This window comes from Leucopleurus acutus (genome assembly GCF_964270905.1).
Source record: "Leucopleurus acutus genome assembly, chromosome: X".
NCBI lineage: Eukaryota > Metazoa > Chordata > Mammalia > Artiodactyla > Delphinidae > Leucopleurus > Leucopleurus acutus.
In genome coordinates, this window is record NC_139148.1 from 52,802,709 (window position 1) to 52,826,466 (window position 23,758).

The following is a 23,758-nucleotide window of genomic DNA, read 5'->3' on the forward strand; positions in this document are numbered from 1 at the left end:
CTATTCTAAGACCCTCCTCACAGGTCTTTCCTTTGCCCCACTACAATCTATTATCCTCTTAAAATTTAAGTCACATTATTTCCCTATCTGTTCAAAACTACCCATCTCACTCAGATTAAATGTCCCCAGGACATTGGCCTCCTTGTGTTTCTTAAACAAACCAGCTGTGCTCTCTCTCTCTCTCTGCTGTTTCTTATGGCTAGCACTCTCCTCACCTAAACATCCCCACAGACCTTGTTCCTTCACTTCACATCTCTGCTCAAATGTTCCTTAGTCAGAGAGGCTCTGACTGATTTATCTAATATATCATCCCAGCCCTATCTCTCCCTATTCTCTTACCAGATTTTCTTTTTCTTCTTAGAGCTTAGCATCTCCTGACATATTGTGTAGTCATTTGTGTAATTGTTTAGTGAGCTCCCTTGACCCTCAGAATGTAAGATCCATGAGAGCAGAGAATTTCTTTTTGTTCACTGCTGCCCCCAGCACCTAGATCAGTGTCAATTCATAGTAGACTCTAGGTTTTTGTTGAATTAATTAATAAGCTCAATAGATCCTATGAGATAAGTTACCTTGTCCCCATTTTATGGGTGAGAATACTGAGAATGGAAGAGGTTTGACAATTGTCAAGTGTTTCAGAGCTGAGAAGTGTAAAAGCCAGGCCCCTCAATGTCAGACTTGTGATTCTGAAACCAGCTTGCTTTCCACTCTAGGCATACTGCCTAACCCAGCACAAACTGCCATTGCAGACACAAGCTATGAATAAATACACCGAACAATTTACCATCAAAAGTGAACTCACAGTATTTTTTAACACTGTCTACTGAGATGGAGTTTATTCTGTAAAATGCCAACTGATGTTTTACTGTTCAAGGACCTTTGTGTAACATGTGACACTTGCAATCAGTTACAATAGTCAAATGTTCAACAAAAAAAACTCACTGTTATGAAGAGCTCAATCTGGATTTCAAGGGCTTTGCAAATGAAAGAACAAGGAGCAATGACCTTTTGACTAGCCATATTATAAAATTGTGGCTAAATATATACTCCTATTTTTTCCTAACAAACCACTAGTTAAATTTTACCCAACATTTACTTCTAGGACACTGAGAATCTCAGACCTGGAAGGAATTTTGGTAATCATTAATAGCCCCATTTAATAGGTGAGAAAACTGAGGCTCAAAGCACTCCTGTTAAACATCAGTGCCAAGGTTAGAAGTTTCCTGCCTTCCAGGCTATAATAGAATTTATTACTCCTATCTCTTGAATTCTGGCAAATAGTTAAATAAATGCTTTCATCATATAATATTCACTACTTCAGTCTCCTAAAAATATTATGAGATTTCTCCATCAATCTCTTTAATTAGATAGTCTCCACAAGTTTTCTGTTACTCTCTCCTTTCTCACACACAATTGGCAAAACTTCAGATTTCTCCATTAACTTAATCTGTTGTCAATGGGTGGCTCTGGACCCCTATACTACAATATATTTAGGGGAGGAAGGAGGTCTCACCTAGACCCTGCTGCTAGAAATACTAGGACTGTCATGGGTTTTATTCAGGCAAAATTCATGGCATTAGTTCATCATGAAGGAAGTCCTTTACCAAGATCATGACTCTTTGTTCCTTTCTGCCTTTATCAGCACTATTTGATGATTCTGTGTAGCAGTGGAGAGGGACAATGACAGAGAGTCAGGAGACTCCTTTGCTGGACTCAGTTTTGCCTTCATGGAGCTGTGTGGCCCTGGGCAAGTCTCTCCCACTCTCTGGGTCTCAACTTTCCTGGATGGACAACAAGGATTTAAAGGTCTTTTCCTGCTCTATGGTTTTCTGGTTCTACAAACATTTGAAATAGCTTTATGGGACTCCAGGGAAAGAGGGAGATATGAGAAGAGTCTCTTGAAGTCCTGGCAAATACAAACTAAATGACTTCAAGAAACACTGAAAGAGAGGTCTAAGGAAACTGCAAGGAAGGGACGAGGACAGCTCCTCTGAATACAGTCATAGCCCACACCAGATTCCCTGCTCCTTTCCAGAATGGGAGCAAAAAAAGGAGTTAAAGATCAATTTTTGCCCAACAGCTTCAGGCTACTTTCCTTCAGCTGTAAGTTATGGGTGGCAGTTCAGAAGTGTGGGCTGGCATTGCCATCAGTGCCTGATGACCCAACCCAACTGCCCTCCAAGACCCTCTTGCCCATGCCTCCCAGCTGAGGACAAAGGCATTGTGGCCTCCCATGCCCCAGAGTCCCTGATCAGACTTGAGCTACCCCTGGCTGAGTCAGAGAGGCATCAAGATGCAGCCACCACTTCCTCTCTGCAAAGGAAGTCATTCCAAGGTCTCCAGGTGGAGAACGGAGCATCATGGCATACAATGAACTGTTGGAGGATGATACTAAACACACACACAAGCACACACTCCTTGGATGGGGGGGGAGCTCCCCTAACTGAATGGGGCCCAGATCCATTTCCAGGATGGCAGTTTCTGTAGCTGTCTCTCCTTGACAAAGCCCGAAGTGTGGACAGGGTGACCCCAGCCCAGGCAAGGAAGGGCTTCAGGACTCCCCCAAGCAGCTTCCCTGAGAATGGCTCTCTGGCTCGTCCCAGGAAGGGGATACACGCAGCTCTCCCATACTGCCCCCTCCACAATCCCAGGCTTTGTGACTACCCCTCCCTCCCAACCCCGTGCCATACCCCCCAATCCCCCCACCCTCCTGCGAGACTAACTGCTCCCAGAGAGCCCCTCTACCAGCCGCCTTGCCTCTCTGGTCTTCCAGGTGACCCCCCCCACTCGGGGGTGGTAAGAACGGGGACGGAGAAGGGAGGGGGCTTTCCTCGCAGGCAGGCAAGCAAGGGCTCCTAAAATGGCCACAGCAAGCTTGCTGGTATCTCAAGGACAGCGGAGAGGGCGGTGGGCAGAGACTAGGGGGCTCACTGCCTGGCGGCTGGTGAAGGAGCTGGGGGTGGGGCTAGGGGACTGAAGCTCAAGCTGGGGAAGCTGCGGTTATGTGCACTCACCATTCCCGATCCACCCCTTATCCACTGCATGGTGCTAATGAAGTCCGGCTTCTCCAAGGCCCCGGTGGCTGGCGCGGGTTGTCTCGGGCTGGCTGGGCTGGCAGGGCTGGAGCAAGCGAAAGCCCCAGCGCCCCCTCCCCCTCGCCTCCTTCACAGCCTTACAGCCCAATCCCCTTCGCTGCGGACCTCGCCTTCATTCACGTTGTTCCATCCCTGCAGGCAGGCTCTGCCTTTCTGCCCCGCAGCTCCCGAGGTGCTTGGCCTGGGGAAACGTGGGAGGGGGGCTCCCCACCGACTGCCTTTGTCCCCTGCTGAGGCTTGAGATCTGGGAGGTGGGGTGCACGGAGAGGATGTGGGTGAATAACCTCCGCCCAGGAGAAGGCAGCTGCCACCTCTGCTTGCCTCCGGCTGCGCTGGAGTTAGATGCTGTTTATTGTGGGGCTCCCCAATTGTGTCGAGTCAGCAAAAAGTCCTTTCCAAAGTTGCCAGAGGTGTTGGGCCAGCCTTTTAAATAATAAGATCCTGCCCGAATGGAGCTATGCCAGCACTCTCCCGCTTCCCTACCTCCAGGACTCTCTCTACGTAGTCCCCTGGGGTCTTCTCTCCTAGTGCTACTCTCTTGGGGATTTCATCCTCATTATCACTTTCACTTCTCAGAGCAACCTTGTGGAGGCAGGCATTAGTATCTCCATCTTACAGATAAATAAATAAATAAATGATGGAGGAGACCTATCTAAGGTCACATAAAAAAGGTAAAGTCTCAACTTTACCCTCTGCTGCTTTCCAGGCTTCTTTTTGCTATCATTCATACACACGCACACACACACACACACACACACACACCCTCAGGATTCTTCCTCACACCCTCAGGAATATAAAAGGTAGCTTGTTGATGAATGAATTTTCCATTTGCTTATTTTGCTGAGAATGAGTCAAACGAACATCAGCAAAACAGGCAAACGGAGAAACCACCCACCTCATCATGATGCCTCTAACTCTGGGCAATTCAACCCAGGCTGGCCTCTTTGCGTCTGCTGGGAGTTGATGCTGTTGGTCACATTCACACCCATTATCATTGCATATAGTCTTAAAATAACCTTGTGAGGAAGACATGACAGGGAGTGTTAATTAATTAGTCCCCTATTACAGACATGAACACTGAAGCCCTGAGATTGAAAAATATTTGCCCATGGTAGCACAACCAAACAGGACAAGAATCCAATGCTCCGGGCCCACAGGGAAGTTCAGGAAAGAAAGGGATTACAGAAAGAGGTTGCAGCTACAGCAAGAAGGAATTAAAATATGACATCAGAAAGAAGTGCCTGAAGGTGAATGGTATGAAGACATCACTGGCCCCACACACCACCTTATTGTCCTCTACTTCCTAACAAACTCTCCCCTCTTCATCCAAGCCATTGTTTTGGCCAAACAGCTGGCCAAATATCGAAGCAGCTGCCTTAATGAGCACCCTGTCCTGGGAGGGGTATATGTAGAAGCTGAATTGTCCTTTGGCAAGGGATTCCTGAATCAAATGGGAGCTTAGCCTGGGTGACCTTTCAACTTCCTCCCAAGTCTGATGGTTCAGTAATCAGAAATTCTGCAATGTCTCCTCACTTTCTCACCTTGGGGCCTTCATTCACGCTGAGCCTCTTGGATGCACCGCCCCTGCCAACCAGCCCATTCAAGCTGTCATGACTCTTTAAGATCTCTTTAAGACCTGGCACTAAGCACACAGCCTCTAGAAAGCTTTCCCGGAATACCCTAAAACCTGATTTTATCATCTTTCATCTAACTTCTGTAGGACCACCATTTAGCTTTCTCAACTGAAAATGATCTTTTACTTGTTATAGGCTGAATTGTGCCCCCTCCCAAATTTGTATGTTGAAGTCCAAACCCCAATGCCTCAGAATGTGACTATATTTGGAGACATGGTCTTTAAAGGGGTAATTAAGTAAAAATAAGGTCATTAAGGTAGGCTCTAATCCAATATGTCTTGTGTCCTTATATGAAGAGAAAATTTGGACACAGGTTGGTATAGAGGGAAGACCATGTGAAGACAAAGGAGAAGACAGCCATTTACAAGACAAGGAAAGAGGCCTCGGAAGAGACCACCTTGATCTTGAACTTTCTAGCCTTCAGAGTTGTGAGAAAATAAATTTATGTTGTTTAAGCCACTCAGTCTGTGGTACTTTGTTATGGCAGCCCTGACAAATTAACACACTGGTCATGTATATACTTTTCTTTTTATTGTCACTTAAGTGGAAATATAAGTTGTTTTTTTTTAAACTGGGGGCAATGAATTACTAACCTTGCTATCTCCTACAACAGTGACTGGCACATAGGTGATATCCAATAAAACCTGGATTGTCTTTTAATAGATACATTCATTCAACAATATTATTGAGCTCCTATGTGCCAGGCATTGGGATAGCTACTCAAGATACAAGACAAAGTTTCTCACGGACTTTAAAATGTACTTAAATTGGAAAAGAGATAAACAAAAAATAAGTATACAAACAAGATAATTAAAGGTTGTGACATATGCTCTGAAGCATATAAACCAATTTATGTGGTAGTGAGAAGCACTGGGATTATAGAAGTTGTCTATATCAATCATGATCCAGTCAAGAAAACAGAAGCCACTCTAGGTCTTTTTTTTTTTCTTGGGACGTGGGCCTCCCGGACCAGGGCACGAACCCGTGTCCCCTGCATCGGCAGGTGGACTCTCAACCACTGCGCCATCACGGAAGCCCCCACTCTAGATCTTTTAGAGAGAACATTTAATACAGGGAACATATCACACTGCCAAAACAAAGAAACCAAATAGGGGATGGTGAGGCAAGCCAGCATTTAGCAACCACAGAAAACTGCTACCACTCCTAGAGATAGATGGTTTATGGGAAAAGGTAATGTTGCCAGAACCCAGAAACTGGTGCTAAATTGAAGCTAAAAGCATGGAGTGGGTGGTCTGATGGTGCAGATGCCATGATTGGAGGAATTGTCCAACAGAAGCTAGAGTCATTGACGAGAAATAGCCACTTCCAGAATATACCTCTCTGAAGCCGGAGGTGAAGGAAACACCCTGGCTTCTTCCCTCCTCCTGGCCACTAATCTCCCACAGGTGTCTCCCATTGGACAAAATAAGTGAGACAACAAGGGAGCATAAGAAATTCAGTTTGCAGGAGAAGAATGGAGAATGGATCTGAGGGCAAACATTCCAGTGTTAATGTATATGCCTAGAGACTCTTACAGAAGAACAGATGTTGATCCCATAGGCATAGACACTATTGAATCCATTATGTCTGGAGTACCTATTTGCCTAAAACATATGAGCAGTTAGAGGTGTTATAATGTAGAAGGTAAGAGTATAAGATCTGGGGCCAGAACTGCTTGAATTTTATTGACTTTGGTACTTACTCAGGCAGGTATTTAATGTCCTGCATCCTGAGAGTTTTCTTATCTGTGAAATAGGGGTAGTAATATTGTTCTACTTCACAAGATTGTTTTGAAGATTTAATAAATTTGTCTATGGAAAGAAAGCACTTAGCACAAGGCCTAGCAACCAGTAAGTGTTTAGAACAGGTTAATAGAAATATGGAAAAAGGGTTTCCACAATCTCTGTGCCCCAGACCTCTCCCTTGAAGGCTTGTGATCTCTCAGAAGCCTAACTGGTATTTAGCCTGGCATCAGCTCTCAGTGGACAAGTGTCAAATGCTGTCCTTTTTTCAGCCATGAGCAGCATGAGGAGAGAGACACTCTTAGGTATGTCTCCAGCCTAGTACATTCTCTTTATTTGAGTCCATTGTGATTCAAGGATCCCAGAAGCAGGCTTCTGAGGGCAGAGGCACCAGCCCAAGCTGGTCTCCATCTGCTGTGGCTGTGGCTTTGGGCAGAGTTGAGTAAAAACTGAATTCACTACAGTTGGGTAACCTGGGGCAAGGGCCCAGCTTCTCTGTATCTCAGGTTTCCCAAATATTCAATGAATACACTAATTGTCATTTACCTAATAGTGTTAAACAATCACTTATCAATGGATATCAAAGTTGGCAAAGATCTTCAAGATTATCTCCTCCAACATTCTCATTTTGTAGACAATAACATATAGCCCCCAGGAGTAAATGGGATTCCCAAAGTCACAGAGTAATTTAGCGGCTAAGCTGGAATGAGGCTCAGACCTTTGATTCTCAAGAGTGAGTGGAATGCAGCAGTGAAAAAGGATAAAAATTAAAAGTATACAACTACTATAATGCTAGTATTGACAGCCTAATGCTAATATCCAGATTATAACCTGTGTTGTCTTGACAAAATGATATTAGGTACATATATCACTACCTATTCTTATTTACTCATTTGTAAATTCAATAAACATGTGTGTGTACTATGTGCCAGGCATAGTGTGTTAAGCACTGATTATATAATAACGAACAAGACAGATACCATCCATGCCTTCACTTCTATCCAATAAACAAGTAAATGAGGTAAATAAATATGCTAATACAGATGGTGATAAATTCTATGAAAGAAAGTGAAAGAATAGAGAGTAACTGTGGGGGAAGGGAGAATTTAGATAAAGAAGACCTCTTCAAGAAGACATTTAAGTTGAGGCCTATAGGCTTAAAGTGAGCCAACCATGTAAAGAGGTAGGGGGGAAGTATTCCAGGCACAGAAAACAGAAAGTCCAAAAGTCCGAAGGATTGAATAGGCTTAGAGTGTCCCAGGAATTGGAAGCCCAGTGAGGCTGAAATGGTAGAGAGAAGGTAGAAGAGTTGTAGGAGATATATTTGGTAGAAACATGTCATATAAAGCCTTGAAAATTATAGTAGAGTGTTTGTATTTTATTTTGAGAACAACAGGGAGAGAGTGGAGGGAGTTGAGGGGTTTTAAGCAGGAGAATGAGTTGGTCTGATTTACATTTGTAAAAGAGCACTCAGGTTGTTATATGATAAACAAATTGAAAGAGGGACAAGAGGTTGAAGCTGTTGTAGTCATCCAGGAGAGAAATGATATAACTTGGGATGGAAAGGCTGTGAAGTTGATGAACAGAGGTAAAAATATTTGAGATATATTTTAGAGGTAGAAACAACAGAACTTGGTGATGGGTTGTATGTAGAGTGTGAGGGAAAGAAAGGAGGAATTAAGGATGACTCTAGTTTTTTGGCTTGGAACAACTGGGTAGATGGTAGTACCATTTGCTGATGTGAGAAGACTGGAAGAAACACAGATTTGAGGAGGGAAGGAAATCAAGACTTCTATTCTGGATGTAGTAAGTATGAGCTGTAGTTTAGTCATATTATTAGAGGAGATGTCAGAAAGACAAGTGGATACACAAGCCTAGAGCTCAGGAGTGAAGATCTGCCAGGAGATATACATTTTGGAGTCATCCTCATGTAGATGGGATGAGATTATCTAGAGAGAGAGTGTAGGTAGAAAAGTGTCCTGGACCGAGTCTTGAGGCTTTCCGACAATTAGACTAAAGTTGAGTAGAGAGGGAGGAGTCAAAAATGGAGACTGAGAAGTAGTGGTCAGTAAGGTAGAAAGAAAACCAGAAGAAATCTCATTCAGGTGAAAAAAGTTTTGAGAAATGACACTAAATTGAATGGATGATGATAGAGATATGACCATTGTATTGGTAACACAGTCATTGGCCTTGACAAGAGTAGTTTCATTAACACGAGGGTAACAGAAGTCATACTGGAGTGAGTTGAGGAGTGAACGAAGGAAAAAAATAGTTAATGAAGGTAAAGAAGTGGAAAAGAGTATAGATAACTTTTTGAAAAATTTTGCTCTGAAGGGAATAAGAAATAGGGTAACATTTGGACAGGTATATGAAGTCAAGGAAGTTGTCCTTGTTTTTCAGTTTAAACAAGAGTTTAAGAGCATGCTTATATTATGATGGGAATGAGAAGGAAAGGCTGATAATATAGGACCTTGCTACTTGAAGCATGGTCCACATACCAACAGCATTATCATCATCTGGACACATTACAAACACAGAACCTCAGGCCCCATCTCAGAGCTACCGAATCATAATCTGTATTTAACTAGATCCCCAGGTGATTTGCATGTACATTAAAGTCTGAGAAGCACAGGTGCAGCAGAAGGGTTACTTGCAGGAGTAAAGTCTTCAAGAAGATGATAGGGAAGGATCCAGAGCATAAGAGATGATACTTGCTCTTGATAGGAACAGAGCCACTTCCTGTACTCTAGCAAGAAGGAAGACAAAGAAAATGGGCGAGGGCACAGGCGCTGCTGGACCTGTATATTTGGTGAATGAAGAGAAGATATGAAGCTGAGAGAGGGATATGGAAGGAGGAATCATTGGAAGTTATAGGAGACAGGAGCAACTATGAAATAGTCCTCTAAGAGCAATGGTTCTCAACATTGGCTACACACTGGAATCACAAGGGGAGCTTTAAAAAACACTGCTATCTAGATCTCACCTTCAGGGATTATGACTTAATTGAAATGAGGTATATCCTGGGCATCAGTATTTTTATAAGATCCCTAGATGATTCTAATATGCGACTAAAGTTGAAAGCCACTCTCTCTAAGACAAGAAAGTGAAAAAGCAAACATATTAGGGATATGTATTAGTGTTTTCTGGAAGTGTTGAGTGCCCAATTGAGTCTTGTGGTAAAGAAAAGTCAATCAGCTCAACTGTGGGACTTTTCCTCAGTCTCTTTTGCTGCTCAAGCACAGGTATAGAAAAGATAGCTGGTTGGGTGAAATCTGGGGTAGATTTTCCAGGAACACACAATGGGAAAAGAAATGGGAAATAACGTTGAAAGTATTTTCAAGGGAGTGGTCACAATAATGGACCAGGGAATCTAAGCTGGACAGAAGGGGAAAAGAGAACATGAGAAGGGGTGATGAGTATTGGGTTAGCTTAATGGGATGGTGGGGTCAGTGAATTGGAGATCTTGATGATGGGGAAGAATTGCTGGAGTAGAGGCCCCAGAGTAAGTGAGCTGGAATAACAGGACAGTGATCAGAGGGGAGATGCCTGAAATTGAGATTCTGGAGGCAATTCATTTAGTTACTTGCTATAACAAGATGCAGGATGTTATCACAGGAGTTTTCTGACTGAGGTAGGGTGAAAGTGAGGCCAGGATTGAATAGACCATCTACAGGAATGTTGAGGTTAGACAGACCAGAGAATGATGAAGACAAGTGATGTTTCAGGAGCTAAAGTCTTCAATGAGTAAGGAGGAATGTCCAGAAAGACACTCTGTCAGCCAAGAATTATGCTTAAAGCACATACTATGTGGCAAGTTCTGTTCTAGATACTGGGGATGCAGCAGTTAACAACACAGACTGGGTCTCTATTCTCAAGAAGTTTATATTATAATGGAGATATTTAGACATTGAACCCCCAAAACAATAAAGTAATATTAGGTACTGAATAGTTATTATGAAAGTAATAAACAGGGTGATATAATAGAAGATAACTGAGGAAGGAGGACACTGTTTTAGCTAGGTGGCCAAGAAAGGCCTTTCTGAGGAGGTGACATCTGAGTTGACACCAGAATGATGAGAAGAAACCAGCCATGCAAAGATCTGGGGGAAGAGCATTCTAAACAGGAAGGGACAACAAAAGCAAAGGCCCAGAATTGGAAATGAGACTGATATATGTGAGGGGCAGAAAAAGGTCAGCATGGCAGACTGTAGTGAAGCATAAGACAGTGGTGAGAGATGATGTCAGAGAAGCAGGCAGGGCCAGAATATCAAGAGATGAAAGTAAAAAAGAAGGGACAGTCAGTAGCAGAGGCAGATGGCTTGTGCTTCCAAGGAGCTGAGAGTTGTGAAGTCAGGAGAGGAAGAAATGATAAACATGATAGATGTCATGCCAAATAAGCTAACACAGTGTAGAATTTAAAGCAAGATGTTAGTGCAATAGGAAAGGTGTATATAGGTATATACCTAAATATAATCTGGCCTAGACTTTGAGAAGAAAAATCCAACTGGATAAATTTTTAACCTCGTCTATACCCTTGATACTACTCAAAGTGTGGACCTCAGACCAGTGGCATCAACATCACCTAGGAGCTTATTAGAAATGCAGGATCCCATGTCTACCTCAGACCTACTGACTTAGCACCAGCATTTTTACAAAATTCTTAGTGATTCACATGCACATTAAAGTGTGGAAAGACCACTCTAGACCAAACTCCTGTCACTATGTTGGAGTCATTGAGGTAATTTTCCTTGCTAAAAAAGGATAGGAAACATCTTCATCTATATTTGGATGCATAATTAATAGTCAGAAATGTTGAGAACAGGTAGGGTTCCTGATTTGGGGAAGGTTTGCTGAACATGTGGACTCCCATTTCTTCTGTGGGAACATCATATAAGATAGTCATTTGCCTAGGAATGTAATTCCTCATCCTTAAGTTCCCCAAAGCAGCTCCCTGACCTTGCAGACCTGAGCCAGAGAAGAGACCCAGTGGATCCCAGAGACACTTGAAGTAAGCTCTTAAAGTAGCTTCAAGCAGCCCAGGGAAGAGCAGGAAGGAAGTGGCCACACTTGCCTTTCTTCAGGTCTCAAGAGGCAGAGCCCAGGGACAGGGTTCAATGAGCTGCTACAAAAAGCACCACCCTGGAATGTAAGAGTACTTGGCCCAACTGCCTTTCCCCAAGGCCACTTTAGCTTGATAACAGGGGCTAGCCAGATGAAAAGCCTGTTCCTTCCTCTGTGGTAAAGACCCATTAGTTACTCTCCTCCTCTAAGCTCTCCATGAGCTCTTTACTCTCAAACTTGGATAAATGAAGTGACTTCAAGTTCATCTCAGCCATCCCCTTTTCCTAGCACTCACCTCTTTCCTCTTTGTCTCCCTCTTCTCTTTTTCCCATGCCATGCCTTTCAGCCTCAAACAACTTCTTATTTATCTAAGGAATTTGCTTTCCAGTCCAATATTCAATTTTAGTACAAAGGCAGGAACTAAAATAACCGCATGAGGAGTTACAATTGGATGAGTAGAATTAATCCCCATCTGAACAGAGGTATTTCTTAAACAACTTGGGTGGATTCAGGACCTTGCAAAGCTCATGAACAATATGTATCTGCTCAAAGATTCTCTGGCAAGCCAAACTCACATGTTAATGTCCAAACTTATGAAGTGATGAACTTCCAGTGATTGAAGGCATACAAGTAGAGTCTGGAAGAGTACCTGCCAGAAATGCTGTAGAATGACTCTTCCATCCGTAGAAGGCTGTGTTAGAGAACAATGCAAAGAAGTCAGTGAGCCAAGATGAAAAAAGCACTGGACTGGGAGTCGGATGAGTGCTGAGTTACTGTGTGACCTCTGGCAAGCCACTTGGTCTTTTCATCTGTCAAATAGTGTTGTTAGAGTTTCTTAATGCTTTTTGACCTGCGCTTTTATAGAGTGTAGAGAGGATCCTTCAGAGGCCTGCCCTCTAGAGCTCTCTGACCTTTAGCTTCTCTACCACTCCATAGTTCCAGACAAATTCATATTGGTATGCTGTAGGAATGGCTGTGTCTGTGGAGGGATGTAGTCCATGCAGAGCAGTGCTTTTCAAATTTTAATATTCATGGATGGTCTAAATGAATATTCTGTTTTAGTTAGGTCTGGGGTGTGACATGAGGTTCTGCATTTCTAACAGACTACTAGGTGATACAGATACTGCTGGCCCATGGACCACACTTATAGAAGTTAGAGGCCAATAGAAAGAGCAAAGAAGCAAGAGCCATGGCCTCCAGCCCCAGTTCCCACTGAGAGCTTCTTTGAGGAAACTACTAAACGTTCTTTTCAACAGGCCTGCTAAACCATTCTCCACGGGGGTGATAAAAGGGCAAGAAGAGACTCTTCCAGCCAGAGGAGTGCTTCACCAGGAAAAGCATTACAAAGAAAGCCAGCAAGGTGTCCATTTAATGGAAGGTAAGGTTCTTTCAATAGAACCTGCTCCCCCACCCCCATCAACCTGGATGACTTGAGTCACCTCTCAGGTTCCAAGTTCTGACTCCTGAACTCCAAGGGAAACTTGTTTTGTTAGTGAAGGTGCTGAGGAGGGTCAGAGGGAGAAGAAACGGATGGAGAAGTAGGGGGAGAAAAAGAAGAGGAGGAAGATGAAGAGGATAAGTAGGAAAGGAAGAGAATGAAGAGGAGAGGTAAAAGGAGGAAGTGATGGAGGGAGAACAAGAAGGGTAAAGAAGGAAGAGGAGGAAGCAGTAGTGGATGAGGAGGAAGGAGAAAAGGGGAAGAAGAAGAGGGAGGAGGAGGGGGAGAAAGAAAATGAGGAGGAAGGGAAAAGAGGTGAGCTTAAAAGATCAAGGTTAAAACTTTTCCTAAAGTCTCCTTCCTTGCTAGACTCCATCCTCATCTGGCTCCTCCTCACAGCAGGACAGCCTCACAGCAGGATCCTAAGGTCCCTTTCTGGCTCTAAAATTCTATGATCTTCTGAAATGCTATGGCAACACGATGAGGTGACTCCATCCAGCCTGGCCTCCTGGCTTGCCTATGATGAACTGTCTCTTTTCCTCACCTGTTGCCCAGCAGGAGCTGGGCACCCACCCATACCCATGCTTCCTCTTTCTGGTACAGGTGGATTCACAGAGTTCATCAGGCTTCTGTGGAAGCCCTGGGGTGAAGGGCAATTCAGGAAAGAAGATAGAAGGCCTCACCTCTACATACATACATATAATTAGTTGCCAAGTCCTGTTGCCTCTACCCTTACGGCACTTCCTCTGTATCCCCTCTTTCCCATACTTATAACAGCTGCTTCAGGTCAGGCCTTCATTTATTTCTCTCCTGACCATCATATCAGCTGCCTAAGTGCCAACATATCTCCATTTTTGCTGCCCTCCAAACCATTCTCACACTGCTGCCAGAGTTAGAACCCTAAAGCATTACTTGATCCTCCTCTGATGAAACATTTTTAAGATGAAGTTCAAACTATTTAGCAAGATATTAACAATTCTCTATAACTTGGCCCTAAATCTTCTTCTAAATACTCTTTAGTCTCTCTACATATCTACATTTTCCAGCTCACATACTTTTGAAAAAATATATCATCTGAGAAATCTTTCCCCTACTTCTGCTTGTCTAAGTCTTAGCCATCTTTCCAGGCCTGGTCCAAAAGCCATCTCTTCTATGAAGCTTAAACCCAAGTTGAAATCCATCTCTCTTTCTCTGCATGCTCACGACATTTTACTGGCACCCTTTTTCTGTCACTTGCTACTGCTTGTTTTACGTAGTTAGATGTTTATTAGCTTGTCTCCTCCACATAATTTTGCTTCCCCACAGCCTCTGGCAGAGCACTTTGTGTTGAGGGCTTAGAAAATGTTTGCTGAATGAATTGATGTTCAGATATGGGATAAAAAATGTGCATGGGTTCAGAGAAAGGCAGATTCTGAACCCATGTGGGGTCCAACTTTCACTGGGCACTCTAAGGCATACTAGGGGTGTCTCCATATCCCACTGACAAATGCTTCTCTTGATTCTTCACACTCCATGAATAGAATGACACCCCTTTGGAACTGGAGACATTTTTGAGGTCTCTGAGAAATGCAAATAGCCTTGAAAGGGGACACCCACCCTAAAGCACTGATTTTCAAAGGGTAGATTGCAAGGCTTTAATGAACTAAAGTGGATGATTTGGGTAATAAAATCAATTAGGAGTGTCCCAAATAGCCTTTTTTTTTAACTGAAGAGAAAAGTCAGACTACAGGGCAAATAATAAGGGTATTATTCTATGAAAAGTTTGTTTCAATTTTGTATGTTAGTTGTGATGTTGAATATATATATTTTTAATGTGGGTCCCAGTCAGAACAGTTTGAAATATGTTTTCCTAAACCAACATTGGCTGGAAGCAAGATACACACTTGAGCTAGTTACTTTATCTATTTGGATCTCAGTTTCCTCATCTGGAGAACAAGAATACTAATAGTACCTATATCAGAAAGTAGCTGTGAGGAGTAAACTAGTGATTACACATGAAGTCTTTAGCACAGATCCTGGCACATGTTAGCTCTGAAGATGGTGATTAACTGTGGGGTGCAAGTAGAGGGTAGGGTTGAAAAGATTGTAGTAAGGATCTCTAAGGATGGTGAAAGACCTCGACAGATCCATTGTAGATCACATGAACTGACACTCATACATAGTGGGGACAGATATGATGCAGACTATATATAGTCAGACACATACAAATACACACACACACACACACACACACACACACATATACACCCACACTTGTACACTGAATAGCCCCACACAAACTTTAGTCTCTACCAATAGCCAGGTGTGCCTGTCACTTTGCTCCTGTGAGGAATCTGAGCCTGTCACAAAGCAAGGTGTTTGGGGTCTAATATCCAGGATGGACAGGAGGAAAAGGGGGCCTAGGATGGGGGAAAGTTGTGTTAGGAGCAATGAAAATATCCTAGTCCCCAAAGCCCAGAGCATACATTGAAAGAGCCTCATGAAACCTTGGCAGCCAGACAAATGAAATACAGGTAGGCATAAGACCACTTGCTTATTTTCCATCACTCTTTCTCTCCTTTTGGGGTGTGATTCTTCTGTGAGTCTGCTGCTTTGTCTTCTCAGGATGTGTAGGTCTGGATTATATTCTTGGGGAGAGGGAAAGAACTATAAGGATGCAGTGGGGGAGAGGAATTCTTATCACTTATTTATTCAAAGAATATTTATTTGGTACCTTCTATGTGCTAGGCACTTCCTGTTCCTGGCATTGGGGATATTTTGGTCAATGAAGCAGTCAAAAATCCTTGCTTTCATGGAATTTATATTCTAGCAGGAGAGACAGATAACAAGGATAAATAAATAAATAAAATTTATGGTATGTCAGATGGTTAAAACTGCTGTTGGGGTAAAAAAGCAAAGAGGAGGATGGGAGTAGCAAGTATGTACTTTTTAAAGGATATCCAGTGACAATCTCACTAAGAAGACATGTGAACCAGACCTGATTGGAGTGAGAAAGCAATGCAGACATCTGAGGTCAGAGTGTTTCAGGTGAAAGGAACATCAAGCAAGGCCTAAGACTGGAGTATGCCTGGTGGTTCTGAATAGGAGAGGGAAGGGCAGTGTAACTGGAGTGGAGAAAGCAATGGGAGCCTATGGTGGGAAATGAGGTCATGGGGGTAATGGGGGCCTGATCATGTACGGTCTAATAGATTATTGTGAGAATTAGGCTTTTACTCTAAGTGAGATGGGAGACAAATGAAGAATGTTGAGCAGAGGAGTGACATGTGACATGATTTGACTTAAGTTTTAACAAGCTCACACTGGCTGCTGTGTAGAGAATTGACTGTAGGTGGTTAAGGGAGGAAACAGAGAGAACAGTAAGAAGAATAATGTAGCAATAGTGAGAGACGATGGTGGTTTAGACTAGCATGGTAACATGGGAAATAGGGAGAAGTAATCGATTCTACATGAATTTTGAAGGTAGAACTAACAGGATTTCCTGACAAATTGGATGTGGGATGTGAGAGAAAATGAGTCATCAAGGATTTTGGTCTGAGCATCTAGAAGAAAGTAGTTGGGAGTTACTATTAACTGTGGTGGAGAAGAGTACAAGAGAAGCAGATATGGGGTTTTATATCAAGAGATCAATTTGGGACATATTAAGTTTGAAATGCCTATTAGATATCCAAGTGGAAATGTTGAATAGGCAGTTAGATATGTCCAGGGAGGCCAGGATGGACATATAAAATTGGAGTTATTAATGTACAAATGTTATTTAAATCCATGAGCCTGGATGAGGAATTCACCAAAGAAGGGAATACAAATGGAGAAGAGAAGAGGTCAAAGGACTGCGCCTTCCAAAATTTAGAGCCTGGGGAAATGAGGAGTAAAGAGCAGAGAAGTCTGAGAAGGAGCAGTCAGTGAGGTAGGAGTGAAACCAGAAGAGGGTGGTGTCCTGGAAATCAAGAAAGACAGAGTTTCCATGATAAAAAATAGTCAACTTTGTCAAGTGCTGCTGAGAGGGGTTCTTTTAGGGGTTAATAAGGAGGCTAGCTCCATGGCAAGCTGATGTAATGGTGGTACATGTTTTTAGGGAAGGGGAAAGGTTTGCTCCCCAGTTAACAGCTCCCTGAGTGATCTATGTAGACGCAGTGTGACATTAGGTTTCTGGTCCAACAGGCACATGGAACTGCGTTGGATTGGCCAGCAATCCTATGTGTTTTGTGTGTTATATGAGACATTTAATACAGAGGGCAGAGCAGTTCTAGTAGTTAGCCATGTAGCTTACCAACCAAGCTCCTATAGGCACCTGTGATTTACTTCTCCCTTCTTAAACCTCACTGCATTCTCCCAAACAAGTGATAGAAGCTCCCTTCCCAGGGTTCCCAGAAGGAAGATGGGCTGAGGAGGCAGAGCCATGGACTACTGTAACAGGCTTGTTTTTCACTCTTAACAGTTGTGGTATAGAGACAAGTTACCTACCAAAAACCCATTTTCCCTTATTTTTGAGTATGAATTTGTCTAGCTTCTTTTGCTAAGATTTGTCAAATAAGAGGACAGTGGAAGCTCTTGGATGGGAGCTTCCAGGAAAGCTCCTTAAAAAACTGGCAGGGGGGAGACATTCAAAATGGCAGAGGAGTAAGACGTGAAGACCACCTTCCTCCCCACAAATACATCAGAAATACATCTACATGTGGAACAACTCCTACAGAATGCGTACTGAATGCTGGCATAAGACCTCAGACTTCCGAAAAGGTAAGAAACTCCCCACATACCTGGGTATGGCAAAAGAAAAGAGAAACACCAGAGACAAAAGAATAGGGATAAGACCTGCACCTCTGGGAGGGAGCTGTGAAGGAGGAAAAGTTTCCACACACTAGGAAGCCCCTTCACTGGCTGAGATGGGGAGTGGTGGGGGGAAGCTTCAGAGTCACAAAGGAGAGAGCAACAACAGGGGTGCAGAAGGCAAAGCAGAGAGATTCCCACACAGAGAATTAGTGCCGACCAGCACTCACCAGCCTGAGAGGCTTGTCTGCTCACCTGACCAAGGTCAGGTGGGGCCTGGGAGGTGAGGCTCCAGCTTTGGAGGTCAGATCCCAGGGAGAGGACTGGGGTTGGCTGTGTGAACACAGCCTGAAGGGGGCTAGTACGCCACAGATAGCCAAGAGGGAGTTTGGGAAAAAGTCTGCAACTGCCTAAGAGGCAAGAGACCATTGTTTCAGAGTGCACGAGGAGAGAGGATCCAGAACACCACCTAAACAAGTGCCAGAGATGGGTGTGAGCCGCTGCAATCAGCGTGAAAACCAGAGGCAGGCATGAAATGCTAAGGCTACTGCTGCAGCTACCAAGAAGCCTGTGTGCAAACACAGGTCACTATACACACCTCCCCTCCCAGTAGTATGTGTAGCCTGTCATTGCCAGGGTCCCGTGATCCAGGGACAACTTCCCCCAGAGAAAACACGTTGCACCTCAGGCTGTTGCAACATCATGTCAGCCTCTGCCAGCTGAGGCTCGCCCCACATTATATACTCCTCCCTCCTCCCGGCCTGAGTGAGCCAGAGCCCCCTAATCAGCTGCTACTTTAACCCCGTCCTGTCTGAGCAAAGAAAAAACGCCCTCAGGTGACCTACACACAGAGGTGGGGTGAAATCCAAAGCTAAACCCCAGGAGCTGTGAGAACAGAGAAGAGAAAGGGAAATTTCTCCCAGCAGCCTCAGGAGCAATGGACTAAATCTCCACAATCAACTTGATGTACCCTGCATCTGTGGAATACCTGAATAGACAATGAATCATCCCAAAATTGAAGCCATGGATTTTAGTAGCAACTACAGACTTGGGGTTTGCTTTCTGTATCTAATTTGTTTCTGGCTTTATGTTTATCTTAGTTTAGTATTTAGAGTTTCTTATCATTGGTAGATTTCCTTATTGATTTGGTTGCTCTCTTCCTTTTTTTACATATATATATATATATATATATATCTCCTTTTTCTCTTTATGTGAGTGTGTATGTGTATGCTTCTTTGTGTGACTTTGTCTGTATAGCTTTGCTTTTACCATTTTTCTTAGGGTTGTGTCTGTCTATTTTTTTGTTTTTCACTTTTTTTAGTATAGTTTGTAGTGCTCGCTATCATTGGTGGATTTCTTTTCTGGTTTGGTTGCTCTCTTCTTTCTTTCACTTTTTTCAACTTTTCTTTAATACTTTTAAATTTTTTTATTTTTAATAATTTTTTATTCTTTATTTTAATAAATTTATTTTATTTTATTCTTTCTTTTCTCCCATTTATTCTGAGCCATGTGGCTGAAAGTGTCTTGAACTCCAGGCAGGTGTCAGGTCTGTGCCTCTGAGGTGAGAGAGCCACGTTCAAGACTTTGATCCATCAGAGACCTCCTGGATCCACGTAATATCAAATGGTGAAAGCTCTCCCAGAGATCTCCATCTCAAAGCTAAGATCCAGTTCCACTCAATGACCAGCAAGCTACAGTGTTGGACACCCTATGCCAAACAACTAGCAAGACAGTAAAACAACCCCACCCATTAGAGGAGAGGCTGCTTAAATCATAGTAAGGTCACAGACACCTCAAAACACACCACCGGACATGGTCATGGACAACAGAAAGACAGGATCCAGACTCATGCACCAGTATACAGGCACCAGTACCCTCCACCAGGTAGCCTATGGAACACCACTGGGGGCAGACACCAAAAACAATGGGAAAAAAGAACCTACAGGCTGCAAAAAGGAGACCCCAAACACAGTAAGATAAGTAAAATGAGAAGACAGAGAAACACACAGCAGATGAAGGAGCAAGATAAAAACCCACCAGACCTAACAAATGAAGAGGAAACAGGCAGTCTACCTAAAAAGAATTCAGAGTAATGATAGTAAAGATGATCCAAAATCTTGGAAATAGAATGGAGAAAATAAAAGAAAAATTTAACAACCACCTAGAAGAACTAAAGAGGAAACAATGATGAACAACACAGAAAATGAAATTAAAAATTCTCTAGAAGGAATCAATAGCAGAATAACTGAGGCAGAAGAACAGTTAAGTGACCTGGAGGATACTATAGTGGAAATAACTAATGCAGAGCAGAATAAAGAAAAAAGAATGAAAAGAATTGAGGACAGTCTCAGAGACTTCTGGGACAATATTAAATGCACCAACATTTGGATTACAGGGGTCCCAGAAAAAGAAGAGAAAAAGAAAGAGACTGAGAAAATATTTGAAGAGATTCTAGTTAAAAACTTCCCTAATATGGGAAAGGAAATAGTCAACCAAGTCTAGGAAGTACAGAGAGTCCCATACAGGATAAATCCAAGGAGAAACATGCCAACACATATTAATCAAACTGTCAAAAATTAAATACAATGAAAAAATATTAAAAGCAGCCAGGGAAAACCAACAAATAATCATCAAAGGAATCCCCATAAGGTTAACAGCTGATCTTTCAGCAGAAACTCTGCAAGCCAGAAGAGAGTGGCAGAACATATTTAAAGTGATGAAAGGGAAAAATCTACAACTAAGATTACCCAGCAAGAATCTCATTCAGACTTGATGGAGAAATTAAAAACTTTACAGATAAACAAAAGTTAAGAGAATTCAGTACAACCAAACCAACTTTACAACAAATGCTAAAGGAACTTCTCTAGGCACGAAAAACAAGAGAAGGAAAAGATCTACGAAAACAGACCAAAAACAATTAAGAAAATGGTAAAAGGAACATACATATCGATAATAACCTCAAATGTAAATGGAGTAAATGCTCCAACCAAAACACACAGACTGGCTGAATGGATACAAAACCAAGACCCACATATATGCTGTCTACAAGAGACCCACTTCAGACATAGGGAAATGTACAGATGGAAAGTGACGGGATGGAAAAAGCTATTCCATGCAAATGGAAAACAAAATAAAGCTGGAGTACCAGTACTCATATAAGACAAAACAGACTTGAAAATAAAGACTATTACAATAGACAAAGAAGGACACTACATAATGATCAAGGGATCAATCCAAGAAGTAGATAAAACAACTGTAAACATTTATGCACCAACATAGGAGCACCTCAATACATAAGGCAAATGCTAACAGCCATAAAAGGGGAAATCAACAGTAACACAATAATAGTGGGGGAATTTACCACCCACTTTTACCAATGGACAGATCATCCAAAATGAAAATTGAAAAGGAAACACAAGCTTTAAATGACACATTAGACCAGAGGTACTTAATTGATATTTATAGGATATTCCATCCAAAACCAACAGAATACACTTTCTTCTCAAGTGCTCATGGAACATTATCCAGGATAGATCATACCTTGTGTCACAAATCAAGGCTTGGTAAATTTAAGAAAATTGAAATCATATCAACTATCTTTTCTGACCACAAGGCTATGAGACTAGATATTAATTACAAGAAAAAACCTGAAAAAATACAAACACATCGAGGCTAAACAATACACTACTAAATAACCAAGAGATCACTGAAGAAATCAAAGCAGAAATCAAAAAGTACCTAGAAATAAATGGCAATGAAAACATGACGACCTAAAACCTGTGGGATGCAGCAAAAGAAGTTCTAAGAGGGAAGTTTATAGCAATAGAATCTTACCTCTCTAAACAAGAAAAATCTCAAACAACCTAACCTTACAAGCAAAGCAATTAGAGAAAGAAGAACAACAAAACCCACAAAATTAGCAGAAGGTAGTAAATCATAAAGATCAGATCAGAAATAAATGGAAAAAATGAAGGAAATAATAGCAAAGAACAATAAATCTAAAAGCTGGTTCTTTGACAAGATAAACAAACTTGATAAACCATTACCCAGACTCAAAAGAAAAAAAAGGAGAAGACTCAAATCAACAGAATTAGAAATGAAAAAGGAGAAGTAACCACTGACACTGCAGAAATACAAAGCATCATGAGAGATTACTACAAGCAACTATATGCCAATAAAATGGACAACCTGGAAGAAATGGACAAGTTCTTAGAAAAGCACAACCTTCTGAGGCTGAACCAGGAAGAAATAGAAAATATAAACAGACCAATCACGAGCACTGAAATTGAAACTGTGATTAAAAATCTCCCAACAAGAAAAGCACAGGACAAGATGGCATCACAGGCAAATTCTATCAAACATTTAGAGACGAGCTAACACCTATCCTTCTCACACTCTTCCAAAATATAGCAGAGGGAGGAACACTCCCAAACTCATTCTACAAGGCCACCATCACCCTGATACCAAAGCCAGACAAAGATGTGACAACACAAGGAAACTACAGGCCAATATCACTGATGAACATAGATGCAGAAATCTTCAACAAAATACTAGCAAACTGAATCCAACAATACATTAAAAGGATCAGACACCATGATCAATCAGACTTAACTCATGATTTTTCAATATATACTAATCAATCACTGTTATACACCATATTAACAAATTGAAGGATAAAAACCATATGATAATCTCAATAGACAGAAAAAGCTTTTGACAAAATTCAACACCCATTTATGATAAAACTCTCCAGAACGTGGGCAACCTACCTCAACATAATAAAGGCCATATATGACAAACCCACAGCCAACATCATTTGCAATGGTGAAAAACAGAAAGCATTTCCTCCAAGATCAGGAACAAGACATGGGGTTCCCAGTCTCACCACTATTATTCAATGTAGTTTTGTAAGTTTTAGCCATGGCCATTAGAGAAGAAAAAGAAATAAAAGGAATCCAGATCAGAATAGAATAAGTAAAACTGTCACTGTTTGCAGATGACATGATACCATACATAGAGAATCCTAAACATGCTACTAGAAAACTACTAGGGCTAATCAATGAATTTGGTGAAGTAGCAGGATACAAAATTAATGCACACAAATCTTGCCTTCCTGTACACTAACAATGAAAAATCTGAAAGAGAAATTATGGAAACACTCCCATTTACCATTGCAACAAAAAGAATAAAATATCTAGGAATAAACATACCTAATGCGGTAAAAGACCTGTATGCAGAAAACTATAAGACACTGATGAAATAAATCAAAGATGACACAAACAGATAGAGAAATATACTATGTTCTTGGGTTGGAAGAATCAATATTGTGAAATGTGACTATTTACCCAAAGCAATCTACATTGTGAAATGTGACTATTTACCATTGTGACTATACTACCCAAAGCAATCTACAGATTCATTGCAATCCCCAACAAACTGCCAAGGGCATTTTTCACAGAAGTAGAATAAAAATTTTTACAATTTGAATGGAAACAGAAAGACCTTAATAGCCAAAGCAATCTTGGGAAAGGAAAACAGAGCTGGAGCATCCAGGCTCCCTGACTTCAGACTATACTACAAAGCTACAGTAATCAAGACAGTATGGTAGTGGCAGAAAAACAGAAATATAGATCACTGGAACAGGTTAGAAAGCCCAGAGATAAACCCACGCACATATGGTCACCTTATGTTTGACAAAGGAGGCAAGAATATACATTGGAGAAAAGATAGCCTCTTCAATAAGTGGTTCTGTGTACTTCCCTTATGGTGCAGTGGTTAAGAATCCACCTGCCAATTCAGGGGACATGGATTCGAACCCTGGTCTGGGAGGATCCCACATGCTGTGGAGCAACTAAGCCCATGTGCCACAACTACTGAGCTTGAGATCTAGAGACCGTGAGCTACAGTTACTGAGCCCACAAGCCACAACTACTGAAGCCTGCTTACCTAGAGCCCATGCTCCACAGCAAGAGAAGCCTCCACAATGAGAAGGTCATGCACCACAATGAAAAGTAACCCCAACTCGCT

The 23,758-nt window shown here is 42.1% G+C and overlaps 1 protein-coding gene across 4 annotated transcripts in view; it reads right to left on the reverse strand.

The window, feature by feature from the left end:
* ARHGEF9 (Cdc42 guanine nucleotide exchange factor 9) overlaps window positions 1-3,041 on the reverse strand; it is a gene marked incomplete at both ends in the record, with an annotated part of 218,694 nt that extends 215,653 nt beyond the window's left edge. For all 4 annotated transcript variants that reach the window (XM_082864062.1, XM_082864060.1, XM_082864061.1 and 1 more), the window contains one exon: window positions 3,012-3,041. In XM_082864062.1, the coding sequence (XP_082720188.1) occupies window positions 3,012-3,041 (30 nt within the window). The remainder of the gene's footprint in view (window positions 1-3,011) is intronic.
* Between the last annotated feature and the right edge of the window lie 20,717 nt (window positions 3,042-23,758).